Source organism: Rhineura floridana, chromosome 13 (assembly GCF_030035675.1).
Source record: "Rhineura floridana isolate rRhiFlo1 chromosome 13, rRhiFlo1.hap2, whole genome shotgun sequence".
Classification (NCBI taxonomy): Eukaryota; Metazoa; Chordata; class Lepidosauria; order Squamata; family Rhineuridae; genus Rhineura; species Rhineura floridana.
In genome coordinates, this window is record NC_084492.1 from 7,303,196 (window position 1) to 7,330,220 (window position 27,025).

The 27,025-nt window shown below is 44.4% G+C and overlaps 1 protein-coding gene and 1 long non-coding RNA gene across 4 annotated transcripts in view; both read right to left on the reverse strand.

Annotated features, from left to right (window-relative positions):
- Positions 1–10,675, reverse strand: part of LOC133368982 (basement membrane-specific heparan sulfate proteoglycan core protein-like) — a 46,682-nt gene extending 36,007 nt beyond the window's left edge. For all 3 annotated transcript variants that reach the window (XR_009758800.1, XM_061593735.1, XM_061593736.1), the window contains exons 1-3: positions 10,627–10,675; positions 10,381–10,528; positions 2,323–2,494 (exon numbers count right to left, since the gene is read on the reverse strand). Coding sequence is in view for 2 of the 3 variants with exons in the window: in XM_061593735.1 (XP_061449719.1) it covers positions 2,323–2,425 (103 nt within the window). In the remaining variant the exon portion in view is untranslated. The remainder of the gene's footprint in view (positions 1–2,322; positions 2,495–10,380; positions 10,529–10,626) is intronic.
- A 10,585-nt stretch (positions 10,676–21,260) lies between these two features.
- Positions 21,261–27,025, reverse strand: LOC133369137 (uncharacterized). The gene is made up of 3 exons (XR_009758830.1): positions 26,758–27,025; positions 24,496–24,663; positions 21,261–21,639 (listed from the first exon to the last, which is right to left on the reverse strand). It is a non-coding gene; the product is annotated as an uncharacterized LOC133369137 (long non-coding RNA).

The window sequence follows — 27,025 nt, forward strand, 5'->3', positions numbered from 1 at the left end:
AAAGGGTCAGTCTGACATCTTGATTCAAAACGATATCCAATTGTATCCGAACATAGACGAAAACCTGATCCTTGCTCTCAGGAGCTACTGTGCTAAATTTGGTTACAATACCTTAAGAGATGTCCAAATGCTTAGCAAACAGCTGAACAACTTTCCAAAATGTATAGTAGATACACCACAGGAACTACCCTCTCCGCACACAAAGCCACCTGGGCTCTACGACTGCCAGCAGAGACACTTGACTGTGAACTTCCTCCAAAGGTGGTGCAGATTTGTTCAATATGAGCACGGGCTTTTTCAGTCTGTCTCCCCAGGGAAACAGAGCTGGAGCCATCGTTGTAAGCTTTTGTTTGCTAATTTGGATCATACCTTGGTATCATTGATACCAGTTTTGGAGATATTCATCTTTTAGCAGAAAAGGATTTCTCCTTTTTATACACTTTTTGTATGAGCACTTTGGGAATTCTGTTTATACAGTCTTGTTTTCTGTTCGTATCTGGTTTTTAACTGATTGTTATAAATGCTGTTCGTATTTTATGGATTTGTAAGTCACTTTGAGCCATTTTCTTTCACACAGATTATCTCCCTGCTGCTCTGGGAGGAAGGGATAGAAGGATCTGTCCGTTTTGGTTCTCTCACTTCCCCCTTTTCCCAATATTAAATCCATTTCTTCACATTTCTGCAGAACTTTGCTATTTTTCAAAGTCCTCATTAAATTTCTCCAGCATTTTAGTGTGAATTTCTCCTAATAAATGTTTTTTTTTTTTTTGCTGAGTAATGTGAGAAGCCTTTGGGACCCATGGGAAGATGAACCTCATGTAGGAATGGGTAAGAATTTGGATTCATTTAAGCCATATTTATCAAATCCACACTTTCTGAAACGATATGAGAAGCAGAACACAGCCATCCTTCCAAATTCACACTTACTCACATTTTCGATGCAATTTGTCAACCAAACATTATTTACTAAAATGCATGGATTAGGGAAAAGTGTGCATAAAAATGAATATGTGAGTGAAAATAACATGCAGAAAGGCATTATATTAGGATAAATGGCTGGTTTCCAGAGGGTTGATGCTAGTGTGGGCTCCTCTCATGTGGCTTACGCCTTCTCACATTGTTTCAGTAAACAATGTTTAAGGGGTTTTTTATGTTTAAGACATTTTTTAAAATGCTTTGCATTGTCTTAAATATGTAATTTGGTTTTTATGATTAATGTTAAGATGTTAATGTTTCAGACAATTTTTTCAAATGTTTTGTGTTGTTTTAAGTGTGTAATTGTGCTTGATTTTTTACAACAGTGTAAACCGCTTAGAGGCTTCTTTTGAAGTATGAAGCAGTATGCAAATTAATTAAATAAATAATAAATAAATAAGGTTTCAGGGGGGCCCTTGGCAGGGTACGATCCTGGGAATATGGGTGAGCACCAGTTCCTTGAAGCCATAATATATTTTACCCATAATGAACACCAACCTAAATTTCCAGCACATCACATTTCAGGAAAGCAAAGATGGTGGTCGCAACCACCGAGGCAGAACTTGGAAAAGTTACTTTTTTGAACTACAACTCCCATCAGCCCCAGCCAGTATGGCCACTGGATTGGGGTGATGGGAGTTGTAGTTCAAAAAAGTAACTTTTCCAAGCTCTGCACCGAGGGGACTGGTGTGAGGAGCTCAGGCAGTGATGCCGCCCCCCCCGGTATCACCAGGAGTGTGGACCCTGACCAGCAATGCCAGATGATGGTGCCAAGCCTGCTCCAATGGCATGAAAACCCCTACAGCTACGCTGGATAACATAAGGAAGCCTGGACCCGAGAGAAGAATGTGCGCTATGAGTGCTTCTCATGCCATGGCTAACCCAGGTTCATGGAGAGCATGGTCTCCTCCCACATTACTCGCAGCATCTCATGTTACCCCAACAGCACAGGGGCCACTGCAGTACTTTTTCTTCATGAGTCACCAAGACAATGAGAGTGCCCAGTCTATAAGCCAGTCAGCAGAGAATGAGGACAGGATCTGGACTCCAGACTCTCTCCCTTCAGAATGTAGGGACAGGGGTCATATCTTTGCCTCTGGAAAAAGCTTCCTGCCTTTAATCACTTGGCATATCTGAGAGGAAAAATTCAGCACACTCCTCTCTTCCACCTGCTAGCTTACTACAGGTAGGAATGTATGTATACATGAGGGTAACATTCACAAAAATGAATCCCACTAACAATCCAAAATGGCACAGTCATAGCCTGCCGCCTCTCATTCTGCATAAAGTACAGAATGGCTGATCGAGCCACAGGGCCTGCTTAAAACAGGAGAAGAGGGAACTCACCCATGTGCAGGGAAAGGAACAGCAGCAAAGAGAGACCCATACTGCCTTGTGTAGTACACCTTCTCTCCCGATGGCCAACTCCACAATGGCAAGAATCCAGCATCCGTAGCTGCAATGTGTGCTGGGCAGATGATGGCTCGCTCTCAGCCAGATGTGACCTGCCCGACCCACCCTGCGGGAAAAGAGAAGATGCTGAACAGCTTGGCCCTTTTTCCTCTTTCAGCCTCACCAGTCGCATCCTCTGCCTTAAGTTCCTCTTTTTTCTTTCTTTCTTTCTTTCGTTTTCTCTGCCGCTGTTTTATCCATTTTGCAAACTATCTCTTCCCTTTTGCACTTCTCATTTGTTCAGTGACAGCTTTGGTAACTAAATGACAAGGCAGAGGGGGCATGTGGGAGGAAAAGAAGGATGCTTTTCGAGAGCAGTCCCACAAAGCACAATACTGTTGCAATAGCCTAACGTGGAGGAAACCTAAGGGGTGTCTTTCATCCTCTGCAGTTTCATGCAGATTTTCAGTAATGTTGTCAAAAATTAAACCAGCCGAGTACCTTTGTATGAGGCTTGATTGAAACACAACTATCTATTAATTCACTATTAGGCAAAAAAAACCCTTGCGGTTTAAGAATGTACCTATAGCCAACAGATATTTCTATCAAACTTTAAAAAGTATGGAAATTGGGCAGCTATAGTGAATGCACCAGGGGAGCAGGAGACCTGACCTCCTCTCTGAGATATTGTACTGCCCTACAAATTTGTAAAAATGCAGACACAATTTGAGTTGGTCTTTCACAGTCCAATCCACTTCCTGTGTCACTTGGAAGAATTTGGTAACATGGATAGGTGAAACTGACCTGCAGGATGGGTGGGGTGGGAGGAGGAGGGCAGGAAGGGGAGAGGAGGAGATTGGGTGGGTGGGCAGTGGGCGGAGGAGTAGCCCTTCCCTTTCCAAAAGGAAAACACTGTGAACAGTATCATTCTTTTTCAGGGTTTTCCCCACCTTTTTATTCTACAGTGGGCACATGTAGCCTCCCACCCAAATTTAACCCATAGCTGTCCCTGGCCACATCCACACCAGACCTTTATTTCCCTTTAGATAGTCATGGCTTCTCCCAAAGAATCCTGGGAAGTGTAGTTAGTGAAGGGTGCTGAGAGTTGCAAGGAGATGCCCTGTTCCACTCACAGAGCTTCAATCAGAGCGGCTGACTGTTAAACCACTCTGGCCCCTCTGTCAGGGGAATAGGAGTCTCCTCTCAGCACCCTTCACAAACTACACTTCCCAGGATTCTCTGGAGGAAGCCAGGACTGTCACAAGTAAAATAAAGGTCTGGTGTGGGTGTGGCCCCCTGATTAGGCAAGCCAAGCAGCTGTGAGTCTGGCTTTTAGAACACTGAAAGTTGTTCTTACTGAGCATGCCCAACATTATCATTGAGTTCAAGCCAACACTTCTTAAATTAATTAAAGATCAGCCAGGCATTTTTAAACTTTTAAACTGCAGAAGATGAAGGTCAGAGTATGGGGCAAGGCCAGTAATAGGATTACAAGTACCCTGTGAACATGGCTGATTTTTAATGAATTTCAACACGTTATGAGAACTCTGACAGAAAGAAGTCCAAAAGGGCTCTGGTTTCTCTCTCTCTCTTTTTACCCTTTGAACTCTCGATTCTCTCTGGCTGTTTTGTGTATCACCATGAAAATTTAGAGGGTTGTTAAGCAAGCGTTTCTGAGTTCAGGACTATAAGTTTTGTAAGGTTTTTTTTAATGTGCTTATGGGAAGGATCAGAATGGCATGGGGGTATTTTCAATTTAACATTGCGGAATGTGAAAAATACATGCTGACTACAGTGGCTGTATAATAACCTGCTTGCAGGCTTCCCCTAGGTATTTGGTTGGCCACGGTGAGGACAGGATGCTGGACTAGATGGGCTTTTAGCCTGATCCAACTTCAGGGCTCTTCTGATATTCTTAGAAGTCTGGGGGAAATTACTGAGAAGATTAGGCGGAGGACAGAGGAAGAAGCCTCTCCAGAAGCAAGAGGCAGTAAATGTGCACTGTTGCTGACAATACTAAAAAGGGCAGCCAAGGAACGAAAGGAAGTCAAGGCGGATACAGAAGAGATAAGAACATTATTCAGCTCAGAAGCTGAAGTCAACTGCATATATTCTCTGCAGCGCAAGCTTCTGCCAAACGATTTCTCTTTTTGCAGTCATGGGCCACCTTTCCCCATGGTGGACATTCAAAGGAACATAGGAATCTGCCTTATAGCAAGTCAGACCATTGATCCATCTAGCTCAGTATTGTTTGTTAAAAACGGCTCTGCAGGGTTTCAGGCCAGGGTCTTTCCCAATCCTACCTGGAAATGCCAGGGATTGAACCTGGGACCTTCTCCACTCAAAGTAGATGCTCTACCACAGAGCTAAGGCCCTTTCCCCAATTTAAACTATATACGGGGCGGGGAGAAACAAAAGGTAATAGAGACTGAATGGGAAGGACTCTCCAGTGGTGTTGACTACAAGGTGTGTACAGTGTTTTTTTTCTTGCCTGAGAACAACATGGTGTACATGTGCAACAAGTGCAAGCTGGTGGCACTGTTGGGGAAAAAAGTGAGGGGCCTGGAACGGTCGGTGGCCACACTGAAAAGTATAATACAAGATGAGGAGTTGTTATATAGAACGCTGGGACAACAACAGCAAAGGGAAGTGCAGGAGGTGGAAGAACAGCAGCCTGTTGAAGCAGAAGTGGAGACTGTTGTGGAGAGCAACAACGAAGTGGAGGGAATTCTTTGGAAAAGGGTGACAGGAACAGAAGAACTAGAAGATACCTTTCACCGGTGGAACTATGGAACCAATTTCAGGCACTTGAGGATGAGACTGGAGGACAGTATGCAGAGGCAGAATTACAGCAGACCCCGCATGACAGCAAGCAAGAGGCTGAAGCTCAGTCAAGCAGAGGTAATGAAACCACACTCCACGACAAGAAGAAGAGAAGAGTAGTAGGAGTGGGAGACTCCCTGTTGCATGGGATTGAAACCCAAGTATGCTGAGATCCATGGACTCACTGGGTATGCTCTTTCTCTGGAGGATGGATTAGAGATGTGACGGAAGAGTTGCCATTGCTCATAAAGCCCACTGACATATATCCCATTCTTCTCATCCGTGTGGGAACAAATGATACTGCCAAGTGGAGCTACGAAGAAATCATGTCAGACTCTGAAGCTCTGGGAAGGAAACTCAAGGACTTTGGGGCCCAGGTAGTTTTCTTGTCCATCCTTCTGGTACTTGGAAGAGGAGTGGAAAAAGAAAGAAAAATACTCCAGGTGAATGACTGGCTACAAAGGTAGTGCTGACGTGAGAGATTTGGATTCTGGGACCGTGGGCTACGCTTCTTGAAAGATGGACTGTTGGCAAGTGATGGGTTATACTTCACAAGGACTGGGAAGAATGTGTTTGTCCACTGCAAGGAGAAATTCATCAGGAGGGCTCTAAGCTAAATCCTAGATGTAAACTTGGACGTAATGATTGACGAAGGCTTGTGCTCAGTAACAGAAACTGAGAGAATGGCTCTAATGGGGCCCAATAATAGTCTTCATAAAAATGTAGGTATGAAGCCAGACCATAAACCACATGGTATGCAATGTCTGTATAGTAATGCCCAGAGTATGTATGTATGTATGTATGTATGAATGAATGTATTTATTTACTTATTACATTTATATACTGCCTCATAGCTGAAGCTCTCAGGCCAGTTTACAGCAATTAAAAACATTAAATACAAATATACAAATTTTAAAACACAAAAAACAATTTAAAAGCACAATTTAATTTTTTTAAAAAACAATTTAAAAACACGTGCTAAAATGCCTGGGAGAAGAGGAAAGTCTTGACCTGGTGCCGGAAAGATAACAGAGTATGAGAAACAAACAAGACAAACTTGAACTCTTAATACAGGAGGGGTAAATGCAACTTGATAAGTATAACTGAACCTTGGTGGGATGACTCCCATGACTAGAATACAGCAATTGAAGCATATAACTTGTTCAAAAAGAACAGTAATAATGGAAAGGGAGGTGGAATAGCACCATATGATAAAAAATTATCTCTGCACAGAAATACAGGAGGATGAGCTTGGTAGCCCCACCGAGAGTATCTGGATTAAAATTAATGGGGCAAGGAATAAAAAGAACATGGTGGTTGGAGTCTACTACCAACTGCCCAATCAAGGAGAAGATGAGGGTGAAACGTTTGCAAAGCAAATTGCCAATGTTTTGAGGAGGCATGATGTAGTAGTAATGCGGCCTTCAATTACCCTGATATATATTGGGAGACTGAGAGCCAGTGTGGTGTAGTGGTTAAGGTGTTGGACTACGACCTGTGAGACCAGGGTTTGAATCCTCACACAGCCATGAAGCTCACAGCTGCTTGCCTTGCCTGATCAGGAGGCCACACCAGACCTTTATTTCACTTGTGACAGTCCTGGCTTCCCCCAAAGAATCCTGGGAAGTGTAGTTTGTGAAGGGTGCTGAGAGGAGACTCCTATTCCCCTGACAGAGGGGCCAGAGTGGTTTAACAGTCAGCCGCTCTGATTGAAGCTCTGTGAGTGGAACAGGGCATCTCCTTGCAACTCTCAGCACCCTTCACTAACTACACTTCCCAGGATTCTTTGGGAGAAGCCATGTCTATCTAAAGGGAAATAAAGGTCTGGTGTGGATGTGACCAGGGACAGCTATGGGTTAAATTTGGGTGGGAGGCTACATGTGCCCACTGTAGAATAAAAAGGTGGGGGAAACCCTGAAAAAGAATGATACTGTTCACAGTGTTTTCCTTTTGGAAAGGGAAGGGCTACTCCTCTGCCCACTGCCCACCCACCCAATCTCCTCCCCTCCCCCTCCCCTTCCTGCCCTCCTCCTCCCACCCCACCCCTCCTGCAGGTCAGTTTCACCTACCCATGTTACCAAATTCTTCCAAGCTACACAGGAAGTGGATTGGACTGTGAAAGACCAACTCAAATTGTGTCTGCATTTTTACAAATTTGTAGGGCAGTACAATATCTCAGAGAGGAGGTCAGGTCTCCTGCTCCCCTGGTGCATTCACTATAGCTGCCCAATTTCCCTTTTTGAAACTTTTTAAAGTTTGATAGAAATATCTGTTGGCTATAGGTACATTCTTAAACCGCAAGGTTGTTTTTTTAATCTCTCCCATTCGTTGCCAGTGCTCCTGCTGCTCCTGTTGCCTTTGCTGCTGGTCCTCCCTTTGCTGTTGGAACATCAATCTTAGCTGTTCCAGGATTGCTGTTTCTCCCTCCATTTTGACTCAGGAACACCTTGCTTCCAATGCTTCCCCCAGGAAACTCAATCCCACTTTGGACACCAGAGTTGCGCGCCTCGCCAATCTCAGAGAGGTGAGATTTCAGGGGTCCCTGCACTCCTCCAGGGTTTGGTTTCCTTGGGAAGAAGGTCAACGAAGACTGTGGTGTCTTTATGAAATATGGTTTATTTATTTACACACATTCCAACCTGAGCTTAGGATGGAGGGGTTCAAGGCATCAGCAGTCCAATATCCAGCTTTTCCATCTGGGTTGCAGAAGGCATCCTAAAGCCATGGGGCAGAGGGATAGCCTCTCTGCCTATCTCCAGTTCCCAGTCTTTCTCTAGAGAATTCTAAAAACACTCAAAGCACAAACCTCTGCTAGCCACCAGGAGGGGGGGAAGGCTTTCCTGAAGAGTTTCAGTGACAAAAGGGTCTTCCTGCACATTCACCAGTTGCTGGGCAACTGATAGACCCATTCTCCTACCTGGCCACTCTATTAGCTTAACAAAAGAAACTCCAGCAGAGCCAGCCCCTCACCCCAAGGCATAGGATTCCAAATCAGAGGCTGGAAAGGTGACCCACATGGATCATCCATTCCAACCCCCATGGTCATAACAGTATAAAAGGCCACCCCATTTGTCACCCACTCCTCTGTTGTGTCAGTCACCCCTTTATGTCTTTCATAAAACATTTTGTGTTGCATAGAGACATTTTTCCAGGGTGTGCAGCATGCTTTGAATGATGTAAACAGTACTGTAGATTTCTCTTTTTCCTCTGCAGATAGTTTGCTATCCATACCCCCAAGTTCTTTATTTATTTAGAGTATTTTTACCTTGCTCTTCATCAAAACAAGCTCCCAGAGTGGCTTGTATGCACTCAGTTAAATTCCAAGAGTCACCACCTCAGTGCCCCTGGGCACCAGTGTGCCTGCCAGTACCCTTATGGTGTTCACGAAAGATCTCAGTAAATGTCCCCTCAAAAAACCACAATTCATGAATGACTCTGTGCTGTTCTTGCTCAGTCCCTGTTTGCTCTGATTTGGTCTCACCTACATTGAACACTCTTTCCGAAGCATGCCCACATTCTGCTGGATTCCAGTATTGGACACCCACCCTCCCATCCATTCAAAATAGAGGAAATGGGCAAAGAGCTTCTCTCTGGGAGCGAGCATGGTGGTGGCTCATGTAGGTGCTTTTTTCCAACTGGGGCAAGGGGGGAATTGTGTCTGCATAATTTAGTGTCCTTGTCTCCCCCCCTTTTTTTTTCCTTTTTGATATGGTAGCCATTTTATATTATGACACACGCCCTACAGTAGCCATTGGTGGAATTCTAAGTGTGCCCGCTGGTCCCAAAAGGTTTTTCTTAAAAAAAGTTCAAAAACTGATGAAGGAATGTGGAGGACTGATTTTAGAATTGGGGAAAAATGAGAAAGAAAGAGAAACTGATGTTGACAGATTCGTCCAGCCGCATCCATGATTTTCTTCCACTGGGCCCAGTTTTCATCAGTAGCCCCCATTATCAAAGTCCATAGGAGATCCTTGCTTTGTGCTTGCTGGTGGCTCTGCCTTCTTTCTATTGTGGCATTTTCAGCTTTTTGCATGTATTATTAGTATTATGTTTATGTTTATGTTTATATCCCATCCATCCTCCAAAAGAGCCCAGGGCGGCAAACATCGAAACTAAAACAATACACCATTCTAAAACTTCTGATACCATGTTCTGTCTCTGGTCTCCCACAAACAGGCTGGCACCATCTTGTCCACATACAATTTTTTTTTAAAAAAAACCCAGTTTTCCAGTGCTTTCTGCGCAACAGCGCAGAGTGAACCCTGTCACGCCCTCTAGTAGCCTGAAAGATTGCACTCCTGGCTTATTCTATATAACAGCCTCCACTAACCTGGTGCTTTCCCAATTTTATTGGACTACAACTCTCATCAGCCCCAGCTGGTGTGACTGTGCTGGATGAGGCACACGGGAGGATGCCAGTTGTAATCCAACACGTCTGGAAGCCGCCAATCTGGTTTCCACCCAGAGAATGTTTTTCCAGGTTTAGGGCCCTTTTGGAGTTTACAGACTTGCTCACGCCGTGTGAGCAGCAGGATGTATGCATGCACACACCCCACACACACATACACAGATGCTTTGACGGGCAATACAGGGGATCTATTTTTCTAATTTTTGTTTCAAATCTCTCAGTCAAGAATGAGGAAGGAAGGAGCTCTTCACATAATTTTCATACAGCTCATATCTGCTCCCTAGGGACCCACACACACAGACTGAGAAGATCATGGCTGGTAAACAATCTCTCTCCCGCGCACATTTTCCTAGGGAGAAATGAATCGGTCAATCTCAGTTGTTCTCTCGTTTTCTCATTTTTTCCAGTCTGTAGTTCAGTTTTCAACCTCATCACCTGATCAGTCTTCCCTCTATGGTGAAATGTATTGCGTTTCTATCTAAATTATAGTAGCTATTTCTAAATTTGCATCTATCCATACAAAATTAGCACATGCACATTTTATGCAAATCGGTGTCCTCTTTTTTTGTCAATGCATAAGTGGGCATCCTACTTAGAGTGTTCCCTGGAAAGGCCTAACTTTCAGAGTAGGAGCTTTCTTGCATCATTATCCGTCTCTGCTGTCAGTTGTGATTGGGAGAGGTCTCTGGTCCTGTCCCTCACCAAGTGTGGCTGAATAAAGTTGTTTTCCAGGTAGGCCCACCCTCCTAGCAGTCAGAGCCTTGCAACATGTTTACACTCACGGCATGCAGTGGAGATCATCCTATGAAGAGCCTCTGGCCATCTCTCTCCCATTATTTGTTTATAGTGGCATGGATTCTTTTGAAGGTCTGGGAGTTTCTTCTATTCTGTTGACTTTCCTCCCGCTTTCTAGAAGCTGGAAAATGTGGCCTGAGGGACAAAGTTGTGCAGTTAATCTATTTCCTTCCCCTGCCCCTCCCAAGTGTGAAATTCCCAAGAAGGGACATGGAATTCCTGAGAAAACTCACAAAATGTCACTTAATAATATAGGAGGACCTCTCTGCCTTTCCAAGGGGAAGAAACCAACAGTTTGAGACCAAAATAGCCACCACACATGACAGCAGCAGTGCGTCAGCTTTGCCTGCAGGAGTGAAACCAGAGCTGTCTCTCTCTGAAAGATCAAGAACGTGGTTTTGTATCTGCAAACATGGTTTGAAGTGCAATTAAGAGCAGGAAACTGGTGCTGAAATTGTATGGAAGGACTGAAGAGCTCTCACAAAGAATCGTTCCCCTATGATCTAGTGGGACAGACAGACCTACCATTACCACTAACATTTCACAAATAAAGGCATGCTTGTAACAACTCTGTTTTCTTAACAAGGGCTGCTGCCTTGGCTCCTGTTTATTACACAGTGTTGGAGGCTCTGCTCCACCTCCTGCATGCTGCATTCACTGCAGTTGTTGTTGTTGTTATGTGCCTTCAAGTCGATCACGACTTATGGCGACCCCATGAATCAGCAACCTCCAAGAGCATCTGTCATGAACCATCCTGTTCAGATCTTGTAAGTTCAGGTTTGTGGCTGCCTTTATGGAATCAATCCATCTCTTGTTTGGCCTTCCTCTTTTTCTACTCCCTTCTGTTTTTCCCAGCATTCTTGTCTTTTCTAGTGAATCATGTCTTCTCATTATGTGTCCAAAGTATGATAACCTCAGTTTCAACATTTTAGCTTCAAGTGATAGTTCTGGTTTAATTTGATCTAACACCCAATTATTTGTCTTTTTTGCAGTCCATGGTATCAGCAAAGCTCTCCTCCAACACCACATTTCAAATGAGTTGATTTTTCTCTTATCTGCCTTTTTCACTGTCCAACTTTCACATCTATACATAGAGATCGGGAATACCATGGTCTGAATGATCCTGACTTTGGTGTTCAGTGATACATCTTTGCATTTGAACATATGATCTTTTCTAGTTCTTTCACAGCTGCCCTACCCAGTCCTAGCCCGAGGTTTAAAAACAGTAGCCCGAGGTTTAAAAACAAAGGGCATGTTTTCCTGTTGGTTAAAGGTAGAAAAGAAGACTATAATTGTCCTACAATTGGGGTAGCCAATGTGACTGCTTGCATATGTTCTTGGACTACAACTCCCATAACTGCGGCCAGGATTCATGGAAGTTGTAGCCCAAAATAGGGATGGGGGAGAAATTTGATTCAGTTCCCATGTAAAGCCGAATCTATCTAATTTGCACTTTCGGAAACAATATGAGGACCAAAACTCAGCCATCCTTTGAAATGCGCACTTACTCAAATTTTGTGACGCAGTTCTCCAGACAACCGATGCATATATTAGAAGAAAGTGACCATAAAAATATCATACAAAAATACATTAGGAGAAATTGTTCACAAAAATGTGTACATTTTTGTGCCTGCTTTATGTTCACTGGAAGCACATTCCAAAGGGCAGGTGTAGCCATGCTAAAAGGCCTGGTCTTATTGGACATAATTCAAACCTCAGAGGCCTGTGACACTACTAAGAGTGTCTCTTTCCTCAGGATCAAAGTGACCAGGCAGTGGTATACAAGGTAAGGCATTCCCGGAGGGAACCTGGTCCCAAGTTATGCATAGCACCGTTATTCATGACTCCAGGGAAAAAATAGAGTTTGCTACTATCCCAATGCTAAACATATTTCCTTGGGAATAAGTACTTGGGAATAAGGACATTATATTTTTAAAGTAAAAATAACAACATGAGCGTTAGTAACCACATACAGCCCACACTTAAAATGTGTGTTTTTTATGTTTTAAAATATTTTAAGTATTTTTGATTTTTGTTTTGTTGTCCCCCACTCCCCTGGGCTCCTTTGGGAAGAGAGGCAGAATATAAGTTTAAGAAAGAAGAAGAAAGATATTGGGATGACCAGCATGAGCCCCAGAGGGGCCCAGCACATGGATATGTTATTTGCACCTCTCTGGGTTGTCATGTGGGTGTCTCTCCCCTACGCAGCAGGGCCTTGGACCTCAAGTTCCAGCCCTAACTGCCCCAATGGGAAACAGCGTGGCTGCTACCACCAGTGGCAGGAGAAGGAAGATCTAAGCATTCCTGCTTGCTGTCTGTCCGACATTTTATTGTAGGTGGACACTGATTTATTTCTGGGCCCTCCACCTGCAAAAGAGGGCAAAAATATGCATAAGATGCAAAGCGTACGCAAATTTTATGCATATCAGCGTCCTCTTTTGCTAGTGGGTCAGAGGGCCCAATCCCCGTGTTCTGGGCCCAGGAAAATCCTGTTGGCACCTCTGGTGTTACCTCCAGGGTCTGAAGCTTCACCCCTCTGAATAGCAGTTGGGAGGGAACAGTAGCTTGGAAGGGCTCCTGGTTCCTACGGGGACCTGGTTGGCCACCTACTAGGAAAGAGTAGAGGCCTTTGGTCTGTTCCATCAGGTCTACTCTGATGTCCTTAGATGGGTTCCCCTTTTTTGCCATTTAAATAGACCCACAAAAATAGTCCAAAACATCTGGCGAGCACCAGATTGGGGAAGGCTGCATTTTACAGAGTTGTTTTTCCCCCAATGGGCGTAAGAAGGCGTTTGCTCCAGACCCACCACTAATGGGGGCCCACCCAGACCCAGATTCCAAACTTCCATTTTTTTAAAAAAGGGTATCTTTACTTCTAGATAGATATACAGGGCAAAATGTGCAGACAGCATTCTGTCCATCATTCAGTAATACATCAGATTGGCCACACTTTCCATAGTTGTTTGGCCACTGTGAAAACAGGATGCTGGACTAGATGGGCCACTGGCTCTTCTTAATGTTGTAGCAGCCACTGAGGGAGATCAGAGTCAGGATTGCCAATACGGTTGCCAGGTCAGAAGCATCTCAAACCCTGAGATTTCAGGAGCTGGCCCTAGTGATTTCAGAGGGGCGGCCCCAAGTGATGTCATTAAGCATGATACATTAAGCATCAACCACTGTTGCTTGGAGCATACAATTCAAACAAAAACATTTCTCTAATTGGAAATTAAGATAGAAATCCTAGCTAAAAGATGGAGCCTGAGTAGGGAACATTTAATCTAGCCAACTCGCTTCTGGCAAAAAGGGTTTCAGTGCCCTCAGGCCAGGTCAGTCACCAGAAGACCATTGTAGGAAGAAAGGAGCCTAGTGTGGAGATGTTAGAACGGAACACTCAGGAGTAAACATGGATGCCCCTGAAGGCTGCAATTATAAACAAACTTACTAAGCCCCATAGAACTCAATAGGACTTACTTCTGAGTAGATATTTATTTATTTATTTATTTATTATTTGATTTATATCCCGCCCTTCCTCCCAGCAAGAGCCCAGATATGATTTGGATTGTATCATTTTTTTTTGCTTCAGTTTCTGAGCAGCTATCCTCTCGTGCCAAGGATATATCTCCGGGGGGTGGAGGGATCCTTGTAGTGGGTGATTCGATCATTAGGAACATAGACAGTGGGGTGTGTGATGGGCGTGCAGACCGCAAGGTGTTTTGCCTGCCTGGTGCGAAGGTTGCGGATATCGCCCGTCGTTTTGATAGTTTGGTAGACAGTGCTGGGGAGGAGTCAGTGGTCATGGTGCATGTTGGCACCAACGACATGGGGAAATGCAGCCGTGAGGTCCTGGAAGCAAAATTTAGGTTGCTAGGTAGGATGCTGAAAGCTAGGGCCTCCAAGGTGGCTTTCTCTGAAATGCTACCGGTTCCATGCGCAGGACCAGCCAGACAGGCCCAGCTTCACAGTCTCAATGCGTGGATGAGACGATGGTGTCGGGTGGAAGGGTTTGGATTTGTTAGGCACTGGGGAACATTTTGGGACAAGCCGGGCCTGTACAAAAGGGATGGGCTCCACTTGAACCAGAATGGAACCAGACTGCTGGCACTTAAAATTAAAAAGGTGGCAGAGCAGCTTTTAAACTGATTGAGGGGGGAAACCCGACAGGAACTGGGGAAGGTCCGGTTCAGAATAAACCTCCCCCCGGGATAAAGACCAAAGAAATGATGAAATTTTAAAAGGGGTAGGCCTAGAAGTAGGCATTGTGAGAGCAGGGGCACAGGATATAAATTCAGAAGGGCAAAATTACCACAGGCCAAACCACAAGTGCCAAAGACACTTGAAGAGAGACACTGCTTACAAGTGCCTGTATGCTAATGCTAGGAGCCTCCGAACCAAGATGGGAGAACTGGAGTGCTTGGTCTTAGAGAAGAGCATTGATATAGTGAGCATAACGGAGACCTGGTGGAGTGGAGAAAACCAGTGGGATACGGTTATCCCTGGATATAAACTATATCGGAAGGACAGGGAAGGACGTATTGGTGGCGGAGTCACTCTATACATGAAAGAAGGCATTGAATCCAGCAAGCTGGAAACCCCAAAAGAGGCGGACTCCTCCACAGAATCGTTGTGGGTGGTGATACCATGCCCCAGGAGCAATTTAATACTGGGAACGATCTATCGTCCCCCTGATCAAAATGCTCAGGGAGACCTGGAGATGAGGTATGAAATTCTTCCTTTTTTCTGTGCTGTGCAACCACTGAGTGCAATTCTGTCTGGTGAAGATGTATTACATCAAGACGAAATTAATGTGGGTCAAATACTGGAGGAGATTTGGAATATCAAATCACCGCAGCAGTTGATGTTTTGTAATTTCTAGAAACCATTTGCAGCCTCATCCTTTTATTTTCAGGTACTGTAAATGTTGTAAGATTTTTTTTTATAATGCATTTATCATTGCGCAATATCAGACCCACACAAGTGACTGAAGATAAATCATCCCACAGCCTATAGGTACATTTAAATAACAATACAAAGGTTAACTATGAAGGGACCATCCCTGGGAAGTGATTTGCAGGAATGAGCTCGGAGAACACGAAAGATTTCACAGCAGCTAACATATCTCGGAGGAAGGCCACGTACTCATGGACTTATGGATGATGGAAAATTAGGGAAAGTATTGCTTTAATTGCAGCTTCAGTGATAAAAGTACTGCATCAAGATGACCTGCGGGAGGGAGGATCAGGCTGCCTGCAACTGAAATGTCTGTAAAAAAAGTCAAAGCAACTTTTACCCCATTGGTGGATCTGTTGCTGCATGGATACACAGTTTCCTTGGGCCTTGTTTCAAAGGCTGGTAAAATCTTACAAATAGATGTGACCCAATGGTCCCTGATGGATTGAGGATGATGTGGAAACATAACCCAAGGACTAAAAAGAAATTATCCAACATTGTGCAGTAAAAAGTTGAAAATGGCTATTGCTACAGATGGGGAACTAAAACTCAGAGAAGATGGCTTCCTGAAGAAAACCAAAACCTATATCCATAGCAGAGACAGCACTTCATACTAGGCTTCCTATGTCTCTATTCAGCACATGGACCATATAATGGACTCTTAACTTATTTTGCCATGGAAAGAAGAAGGGGAGAATGCAAGTAGCTCTTGTCAAGGCTGAATCCCCTATGAACATATAGGAGCAGGAAGCATGGCCTTTGTGTGTCTGTCAAGAGGTAACTATCAACAAGTATAATGATGTGGCAGAGTAACAGCCTGAATGGAGGTGGAACGTCCTTAAGGCTGGTGTACAGGTGAGCTCTTCCTCATTCCCACTAAAGTCGCATCCCCCAATGCCTGTGCTGTCCTGTAGGCTGGGGCACAGCACAGGCTAGTATTCTTCACTCTGATCCAAGCCCTTTCCTCCAGACGGTATGCTGTGCAAAACCTGTGATGATGCCATCACACCTTATCTGAGAAAAGTGGATGCTGGTTAGAGGAATGCAGGTTTAATACTGGAGTGGATTTCAAATACCTAAACCTTGCAGCAAATGCCTTACTATGGGGTCCAATAAGCACATTGTTTTCTCTGTATTAACAGAAATGTGTTGCACCCTGCTGTCAGGACAGGAAGTGAAGCCAAGATTCGACCCTGTGCCATTAGCAATTTCCTGCTAGCCCGCAGGTGCTTGTATTCACCAATATGAAGGTTAACTTCATAGGGACCATCACTAGGTAATGGATTTGCAGGAATGGGAAATCTTTCGATACATCTCAGAGCAAGGTAACACAATCTCATGGATCTCCACCTAGTGGAATATAAGGGAAATTATTTCTTTCATTGTTGTTTTAATGGTGAGATAGTTAAACATAAGAACATAAGAAGAGCCTGCTGGATCAGGCCAGTGGCCCATCTAGTCCAGCATCCTGTTCTCACAGTGGCCTACCAGGTGCCTGGGGGAAGCCCGCAAGCAGGACCCGAGTGCAAGAACACTCTCCCCTACTGAGGCTTCCGGCAACTGGTTTTCAGAAGCATGCTGCCTCTGACTAGGGTGGCAGAGCACAGCCATCATGGCTAGTAGCCATTGATAGCCCTGTCCTCCATGAATTTGTCTAATCTTCTTTTAAAGCCATCCAAGCTGGTGGCCATTACTGCATCTTGTGGAAGCAAATTCCATAGTTTAACTATGCGCTGAGTAAAGAAGTACTTCCTTTTGTCTGTCCTGAATCTTCCAACATTCAGCTTCTTTGAATGTCCACGAGTTCTAGTATTATGAGAGGGAGAAGAACTTTTCTCTATCCACTTTCTCAATGCCATGCATAATTTTATACACTTCTATCATGTCTCCTCTGACCCGCCTCTTCTCTAAACTAAAAAGCCCCAAATGCTGCAACCTTTCCTCGTAAGGGAGTCGCTCCATCCCCTTGATCATTCTGGTTGCCCTCTTCTGAACCTTTTCCAACTCTATAATATCATTTTGAGATGAGGCGACCAGAACTGTACACAGTATTCCAAATGCGGCCGCACCATAGATTTATACAACGGCATTATGATATTGGCTGTTTTATTTTCAATACCTTTCCTAATTATTGCTAGCATGGAATTTGCCTTTTTCACAGCTGCCGCACACTGGGTCGACATTTTCATCGTGCTGTCCACCACAACCCCGAGGTCTCTCTCCTGGTCGGTCACCACCAGTTCAGACCCCATGAGCGTATATGTGAAATTCAGATTTTTTGCTCCAATATGCATAATTTTACACTTGTTTATATTGAATTGCATTTGCTCTTTTTCCGCCCATTCACTCAGTTTGGAGAGATCTTTTTGGAGCTCTTCGCAATCCCTTTTTGTTTTAACAACCCTGAACAATTTAGTGTCATCAGCAAACTTGGCCACTTCACTGCTCACTCCTAATTCTAGGTCATTAATGAACAAATTGAAAAGTACAGGTCCCAATACCGATCCTTGAGGGACTCCACTTTCTACAGCCCTCCATTGGGAGAACTGTCCGTTTATTCCTGCTCTCTGCTTTCTGCTTCTTAACCAATTTCTTATCCACAAGAGGACCTCTCCTCTTATTCCATGACTGCTAAGCTTCCTCAGAAGCCTTTGGTGAGGTACCTTGTCAAACGCTTTTTGAAAGTCTAAGTACACTATGTCCACTGGATCACCTCTATCTATATGCTTGTTGACACTCTCAAAGAATTCTAATAGGTTACTGAGACAGGACTTTCCCTTGCAGAAGCCATGCTGGCTCTGCTTCAGCGAGGCTTGTTCTTCTATGTGCTTAGTTAATCTAGCTTTAATAATACTTTCTACCAGTTTTCCAGGGACAGAAGTTAAGCTAACTGGCCTGTAATTTCCGGGATCCCCTCTGGATCCCTTTTTGAAGATTGGCGTTACATTTGCCACTTTCCAGTCCTCAGGCACGGAGGAGGACCCGAGGGACAAGTTACATATTTTAGTTAGCAGATCAGCAATTTCACATCTGAGTTCTTTGAGACTCTCGGGTGGATGCCATCCGGGCCCAGTGATTTGTCAGTTTTTATATTGTCCATTAAGCTTAGAACTTCCTCTCTCGTTACCACTATTTGTCTTAGTTCCTCAGAATCCCTTCCTGCAAATGTTAGTTCAGGTTCAGGGATCTGCCCTATATCTTCCACTGTGAAGACAGATGCAAAGAATTCATTTAGCTTCTCTGCAATCTCCTTATCGTTCTTTAGTACACCTTTGACTCCCTTATCATCCAAGGGTCCAATTGTCTCCCTAGATGGTCTCCTGCTTTGAATGTATTTATAGAATTTTTTGTTGTTGGTTTTTATGTTCTTAGCAATGTGCTCCTCAAATTCTTTTTTAGCATCCCTTATTGTCTTCTTGCATTTCTTTTGCCAGAGTTTGTGTTCTTTTTTATTTTCTTCATTTGGACAAGACTTCCATTTTCTGAAGGAAGACTTTTTGCCTCTAAGAGCTTCCTTGACTTTGCTTGTTAACCATGCTTGCATCTTCTTGGCCCTGGCGGTACCTTTTCTGATCTGCGGTATGCACTCCAGTTGAGCTTCTAATATAGTGTTTTTAAATAACTTCCAAGAATTTTCGAGTGATGTGACCCTCTGGACTTTGTTTTTCAGCTTTCTTTTTACCAATCCCCTCATTTTTGTGAAGTTTCCTCTTTTGAAGTCAAATGTGACCGTGTTGGATTTTCGTGGCAATTGGCCAGTTACATGTATGTTTAATTTAATAGCACTGTGGTCACTGCTCCCAATCGGTTCAACAACACTTACATCTCGCATCAGGTCCCGGTCCCCACTGAGGATTAAGTCCAGGGTTGCCATCCCTCTGGTCGGTTCCATGACCAACTGATCTAGGGAATAGTCATTTAGAATAACTAGAAACTTTGCTTCTTTGTCATGACTGGAACACATATGCAGCCAGTCTATGTCCGGGTAGTTGAAGTCACCCATTACTACCACATTTCCTAGTTTGGATGCTTCCTCAATTTCATATCTCATCTCAAGGTCTCCCTGAGCATTTTGATCAGGGGGTCGATAGATCGTTCCCAGTATTAAGTCCCTCCTGGGGCATGGTATCACCACCCACAACGATTCTGTGGAGGAGTCTGCCTCTTTTGGGGTTTCGAGCTTGCTGGATTCAATGCCTTCTTTCACGTATAGAGCGACTCCGCCACCAATACGTCCTTCCCTGTCCTTCCGATATAGTTTATATCCAGGGATAACCGTATCCCACTGGTTTTCTCCATTCCACATTCCAGGTCTCGGTTATGCTCACTATATCAATGCTCTTCTCTAAGACCAAGCACTCCAGTTCTCCCATCTTGGTTCGGAGGCTCCTAGCATTAGCGTACAGGCACTTGTAAGCAGTGTCTCTCTTCAAGTGTCTTTGGCACTTGTGGTTAGGCCTGTGGTAATTTTGCTCTTCTGAATTTATATCCTGTGCCCCTGCTCTCACAATGCCTACTTCTAGGCCTACCCCTTTTAAAATTTCATCATTTCTTTGGTTTTTATCCCAGGGGGGTTTATTCCGAACCGGACCTTTCTCAGCTCCTGTCGGGTTTCCCCCCTCAGTCAGTTGCAGGAAGAGGGGCAGCCTGGCCTCAGCTGGATTGAAATGCTTCCAAAAATCTCACTCAGATATTCACCATTTCATCTTTCCTTTTACCTCCCCCCACCCCTCCCCTCCCCTCCCCTCCTGGTCTCTTTAGACTGCATCCCTAGAGAGGATGGGGTGACATCTGTGTCTTTGTTTCATTTTCAGCATTCAGATCGCTCTACACTACAAAGAATCAATACTAGGAGGACATCCAGAAGCCAATGTTATACATGGGGCCTGAGGTTCAGAGAACAGGAGATTCTTGTAAAAACATTTGCTCAGGTATTCTCCATCTCATCTTGCTTTCTACCTCCCCACCTCCCTTTCCTTCACTTCCAGTCTCTTTAGATGGGAAAAATGAGGTGGTGGCATCCTGTGTCTTTATTTGCAGAATTCCATTTGGTAGACAAACAATCAACATCCCGAAGCCAATGGTAGATACAGGACCCACATTTCTATGGAAATGGCTAGCCAGAAGAAACTTATCAGCACATCCACAGCAGAGAGGATTTGAACCCAGTCCTCCTAAGTCTCCATGCCATACGAAGAAAACTTTGGTGCCCAATCTTTTTTGCCTCCGAGGAAAAGGGGGAAGGTAAGAGATCAAAGCATCTTGGAACATCACGGATGCCTTCCTGTCAAATGTCATCAGTTTGAATTTACATGGATGACTCTAAGGAAATACACAGAAACTATTGTAGTTATTCTCTTCTTTTCAAAGGCAAAGAAGATTTGAGTTATTCTCTTCTTTTCAAAGGCAAAGAAGATCAGTTATGAAAATACTGCAGACCACAAGATGCCTGGAGATGCTAGTACTGCCACAGGACCTCCTGTGACTCACAGTTCAACAAAAACAGATATTTAAGAAGAAAGAGTGTTTTACTTCTGGGCTACATAAGATTACTAAGGGAAAGGGCACCCTCGGAATCATTGCTATTTTCCTCCAGGCAGCAGAATCTTAGATTCTGCCTGCTGAAAAATGACAATGGGTGTAATGTTTTGTTTAGCTCAGTACAGCTCTTCCAGTTGGACAGGTGAGGCACATCCCTCCATGATCTCCCATTTCGAAGTGGGACTCGTCGAAGAGGTTACATTTGTGCCCAGTTTCCCTGCAGTTTGGAGTGGGGGTGAAGAGGGAAGAGAGAAGAGAGAAGAAAGTCAGGCTCACAGCAGAGATGAGTAAAAATCATTCACATCTGGAATTTAAGTTGTAACTGACAATCATTTTATTTATAAAATAATCAATGAATGGCTTTTTACCCCCAGGCATTTGTGGTGAAAGAGGTTGTTAACATGCATTTGCACATCTGCACCATCATCTGGATGATGAGCAAAGAGAGAGGTGAAGATACCATGCTTAGCTGTGAGTCCTTGTGGGTGTTTGTTGAACCTGTCATGCATTTGACTAGACAGTTGAAAATTGAAAATAGCCAACTGAAAAAGACAGTGATAGGGAGATGAGTGTTTTAGCTTCTGCACTGGTCTCTTTTGATTGCAAAATTGTTTCCTCTTATTTTGTCTCTTTGGACAGGTTGGGACCCACAGTGGTGATGGAGAGAGAGAGGAGAGTCAGTCACAAAATGGGGGCAGATGCAGGCAGTTCGCAATTACTTCTGTTGATCACTTCTACTGATACAAAATCCATTTTCCCTGAAAAAAAGAATGGGGGGGGATGAAGACACCTCCTGTCAAAGTTGAATAATCCCTGAACATGATGGAACAAGAAGTGTGGCCTTTTGGTGTCTATTTGCAGGTAACTATCAACAGTTACGTGATGTGCCAATGTAACTGTCTGAACTGAAGTGGAAAGTTCTTCAGGATGGTCCACAGGTGAGTTCTTCCTCGTTCCCACCTAAGTGCCTCACTCCAATGTCTATGCTGTGCAACAGCTGTTCATTATGTCTCCACACCACATCTGGCAAAAGCAGATGATGGCAAGAGCAGAGCTTGGAAAAGTTACTTTTTTAAACTACAACTCCCACCAGCCCCAGCCAGCATGGCCAATGGATTGGGCTGGTGGGAGTTGTAGTTCAAAAAAGTAACTTTTCCAAGCTCTGGGCAAGAGGAATGCAGCTCTGACGTTGGACTAGGTTTCAAATATCAAAACACTGCAGATGATTCCTCACTGTGGGATCCAGCAAATACAATGTTTTGTCTATATTGACCAGTCATTACACACACTATGCTACTGGTATGCAGAAAGATGTCAAGCAAAGTCTCCGCTTTCTGACATTTCACATTTCCTGCTAGTTGCACAGATGCTTGTATTCAGCAAAACAAAGATTAATTTCACAAGGACCATCATTGGGTAAGGAATTTGCTGGAAGGAGCTCTGAGGATGTGAAATGCTTCAATTATCCTGATACCTCTTGGATGAAGGCCAAAAACCCATGAGACGTTATCTGAACACCCTCTGAATTCAAACCTTTTTTCATATAAGTTGCTAGATGTGCACATGGTTTCTCTCTACAGTTTTGAAAGGCAGCTGAGAGTGGCAACATCTGTGCAGCCAGATGTGGCAAGGCTCACAAAGGAAAAGCAGCCTCAGCTATCACACCAGAAAGATATCATGAAAGGAGGTCAGGGGTGGCTGGAAGGGGAGGTGGAGGCCACATGAAGAGAACACGTTTCATCTTTCTATAAAAGAACTTTATTTAATTTTATTTGATGCATCATCCTTTGGACCCACCCACTTAGACTTTGGACCCGCCTCCTTAGCCCCTTGGAGGGTAACTCAGAAGTTAATTACGATGGTCTGCCACCTCTTTCCTCCAGCCCTTGCAGCTGCTGCTCTTGCTGGCATATGCGACCCTCTGTCAGCTGTATAACTATGCACCTTCATAACTGATATTAGTTAATGTATTCATGAAATGGACCAATTCGGGTGGGTGTTGCAGGTAGGAAGATGGGTGTTTCAGCTCCTGAGCTGATCATTTTTGATTGCAATACAATTTGCTTTCTCATAGCTTTTTAAACAGGTTGGAGCCACCAGTGGCCATGGAGTCAGCATGCAAGAAATCGGGAAACCAGGCGTGTCTTGAGGAGTAAGCATTGGATCTCCCAACTTCCTAATGGAATGCAGGGAAGCAAAAGCTCTCTCTGTCACCATAGGACAGTCACTGGATTCAGCCAAAATTGCAAGTTTCACCATCTCGACCTGTTATGGGACCAAGTAAATCCACTGGGTGGTATTCAATGCTCACATGTAGTACGTCCCAAATAAGTTCCAAATGACAATCATTTTATTTATAAAATAATCAGGGATTGACTTTCCCCCCTCCTTCTGTTGATATGGAATCTATTTCGCCACAGAAAGAAGAAGAGGGGTGGAGGAAATTAAGTAGCTCCTGTCAAGGCTGAATCATCTCTGAACATGATGGACCAAGAAGTGGAGCCATTGGCTGTCAACAGGTAACTAGCAACAGAAATGTAATGGGCTAATATAACAAGTCAGAAAGCAGGTGGAAAGTCCTTTAGGATGGTGCACAGGTGAGTTCTTTCTCATTCCCACCTAAGTCCCTCCCACCCATGTCTGCCATGCAACAGCTGTACATTGCATCACTATACCACATCTGGCAAAAGTGTAGGATGGCAAGATGAATGGAGCTCTAAACTAGGTTTCAAACATCAAAACACCTTCAAAGATTCCACACTTGGGATCCAGCAAACACACTGTTTTGCCAACATTGACCATTTAACGGCTGTACCTCATACTATACTACTAGTGTGCAGAAAGATGTCAAGCAAAGTCTCAGCCTTCAACCGTTTGACATTTCCTGCTAGCCCACAGGGGCTTTTATTCAAAGGTTAACTTCACAAGAAGTTAGTATTCAGCAGTACTAAGAGGAACTTCATAAGGACCATCAATGGGTAAAAAATGTGCAGGAAGGAACTCTGAGAACACAAAATGCTTCATTTACTCTGATACATCTTGGAGGAAGGCCCATGAGACACCACTGAACACCCTCCAAATTCAAATTGTGTGTTCACTGCAGTTCAGAGTGGTTTGAAGAGGAAAAAGGGAAGAGATTATTGTCACTCAGCAGAGATGGGCTGCCTAACTTGTGGGCCGCCTTACTGACATGTATGGAAAGCTGGTGCGCGGTTTGTGTTTTTATAGCTCAGAAAGGCAGCTGAGAGTGGCAACAACATCCATACAGCCAGGTGTGGAAAGGCTCACAAAAAAGAGCAGCCTCAACGTTCACCCCAGAAAGATTTCATGAATGGAGGTCAGGGGTGGCTGGAAGGGGAGGTGGAGGTCAGGGGTGGCTGGAAGGGGAGGTGGAGGTCAGGGGTGGCTGGAAGGGGAGGTGGAGGCCACACAAAGAGGACACTTTCCACCTTTACTTTTAGAACTCAAATAAGTTTGACAGTTATTTTATTTATAGTATAAATCACTGAATGGCCATTTTTTTCCTTCAGACTTTCAAGGTGAAATACCTTGTTATCATACATTCATACATCTGGAGCATATAAGATGGTGAGCAAAGAGAGGGCCAAAGGTACCGTGCTTAGCTGTAATAACTGTGAGTCCTTGCAGCCGTTTGTTGATCTTGTCATCCAATAGACCAATGAAAAAGATATTAATGGTGAGGTGAGTGTTTCAGCTTCTGTACGGGTCTCTTTTGACTGCTAAATGGACTGCCTTCTAGTCGATTCCGACTTATGGCGACCCTATGAATAGAAAGCAGTATTCAGAGGTGGTTTTACCATTGCCTTCCTCTGAGGCTGAGAGGCAGTGACTGGCCTAAGGTCCCCCAGTGACCTTCATGGATGTGTGGGGATTCGAACCCTGGTCTCCCAGGTCGTAGTCCAACACACTAACCACTACACCACACTGGCTCTCTTGACTGGAAAATAACTTCCTCTTATTTTCACTCTTTGGTGCTCCCAGTGGTGATGGGATGAGAATGCAAGAGGCCAAGAGACCAGCTGTGTCTTGGAGGAGTAAGTATAGGGTCTCCCAACTCCCAAGAGGAATGTAGAGAAGCAACAAGAGCAGGGGCAGATATAATATGGTGGCAGATGCAGGCAGTTTGATGTAATGAGCTGACAATTACTGGCATCACTTAAGAACATAAGAACATAAGAAGAGCCTGCTGGATCAGGCCAGTGGCCCATCTAGTCCAGCATCCTGTTCTCACAGTGGCCAACCAGGTGCCTGGGGGAAGCCTGCAAGCAGGACCCGAGTGCAAGAACACTCTCCCCTCCTGAGGCTTCTGGCAACTGGTTTTCAGAAGCATGCTGCCTCTGACTAGGGTGGCACAGCACAGCCATCATGGCTAGTAGCCATTGATGTCATGGAAAGAAGAGGGGGGAAATGTAAGTAGTTCCTGTTAAGGTTGAATCATCCCTGCTGAACATAATGGACCAAGAAGTGTAGCCACTGGATGTCAAAAAGTAAAATATCAAGAGTTATGTGATGTGCCAACATAACTGTACTTCCTCATTCCCACTTAAATCTCTTCCCCCAAACATCTATCCTGTGCAACAGCTGTTCATTGTGTCACCAAGCCACATCTGGCAAAAGTGGAGGATGGCAAGAGGAATGCAGCTCTGAGGTTGGACTCAAAAATATCAAAACACTGCCACACTACAGGGTCCAGCAAACACAGTGTTTTCTCTGTGTTGACCAAACAATAGTGTCCTATCAGGATGCAGAGAGATATCGAGCAAAGTCTCAGCCTTCTGCTATTTAACATTTCTTGCTAGTCCACAGGAGCTTGAATTCAATGATACAAAGATTAACTTTACAAGGCCCATCATTGGGTAAGAGATTTTCAGGAAGGAGCTCAGAGAATGTGAAATGTTTTAATTACTCTGATAGAGGAATGCCAGAAACTTGTGAGACGCCACCCAGACACCCCCCAAATTCTAATTGTTGTTGACAAGACTACGGCTGTAAAGACACTAGGCAGCAGATCAAAGTGTTTCCATTAGCCACACCTGGAGGGGAAACAGGTTGATCTACCAATCAGTGGTGAAATCTCTGTGAAGCTGAATAATTTTTTTAAAAATGCACTCAAGCTGCTCCCACCAGGTTTTACAGTAAAAAGGGCCAGGGTTTGACTAGCATCCCTGTACCCCTGTTTTCAGAAGAGAGAGGTGGAGACGCACTGGAACAGGAAGAACAGTGAGTGCGTTTCTATTCTAAGTTTGTTCATTGAGGTTGTGAGTGGGGTGAAGAGGAAAGAGAGAAGAGATTATTGCCACGCAGCAGAGATGGGCTGTGTAACTTGTGGCTGCCTTATTGACGCATGTGGAAAGTTGGTGCACAGTTTGTGTCTTCACAACTTAGAAAGGCAGCTGAGAGTGGCAACAACATCCATGCAGGCAGATTTGGCAAGGCTTGCATAGGAAAAGCAGCCTTGAATATCACACTAGTTAGATTGCATGAATGGAGGTCAGGGGTGGCTGGAAGGGGAGGTGGAGGCCACATGAAAACAACACATTCCATCTTTCTATTAAAGGTAAGAATTTGATATAACTTTGTTTAACTTTATTTAACATGCTGTCCTTTGGACTTGGCCTCTTGGACCTGCCCATTTGGCTCTTGGAAGCTCTTTCCGCCACCCCTTGCAGCTTCCGGTCTTGCTGGGATTGGAATTAAGCATCAGCAGCTTGCTTGCAGCTCTTATCTCTCTTTCGCATGCAACAAGAAACCCCGTTTCTTCTTCCACCCTCCCTGCATCCCGCAGCCAGGCAAAGATTCAGCCCCTGGAGGGAAGGGGGGAGGAAGAAGAGGAAAAGGAGGAGGAAAAGACCTACCTGGTGCCCACTACACTGATGCCTCCATCTGTAACTCCACCAACACACACACACACACCACCCAAGTTTTTCTGCACAAGCACACAGCCTTCCACTTGTTGAATGTGTGCATGCATCCTCCATTTGGACTCCTTCCACTTTCATGCAATGCATTATTTCGTGAATGGAGGTCAGGGGTGGCTGGAAGGGGAGGTGGAGGCCACAGGAAGAGAACGCTTTCCATCTTTCTGTAAAAGCCAAGAACTTCAACACTGTTGCTGTTCTTCTC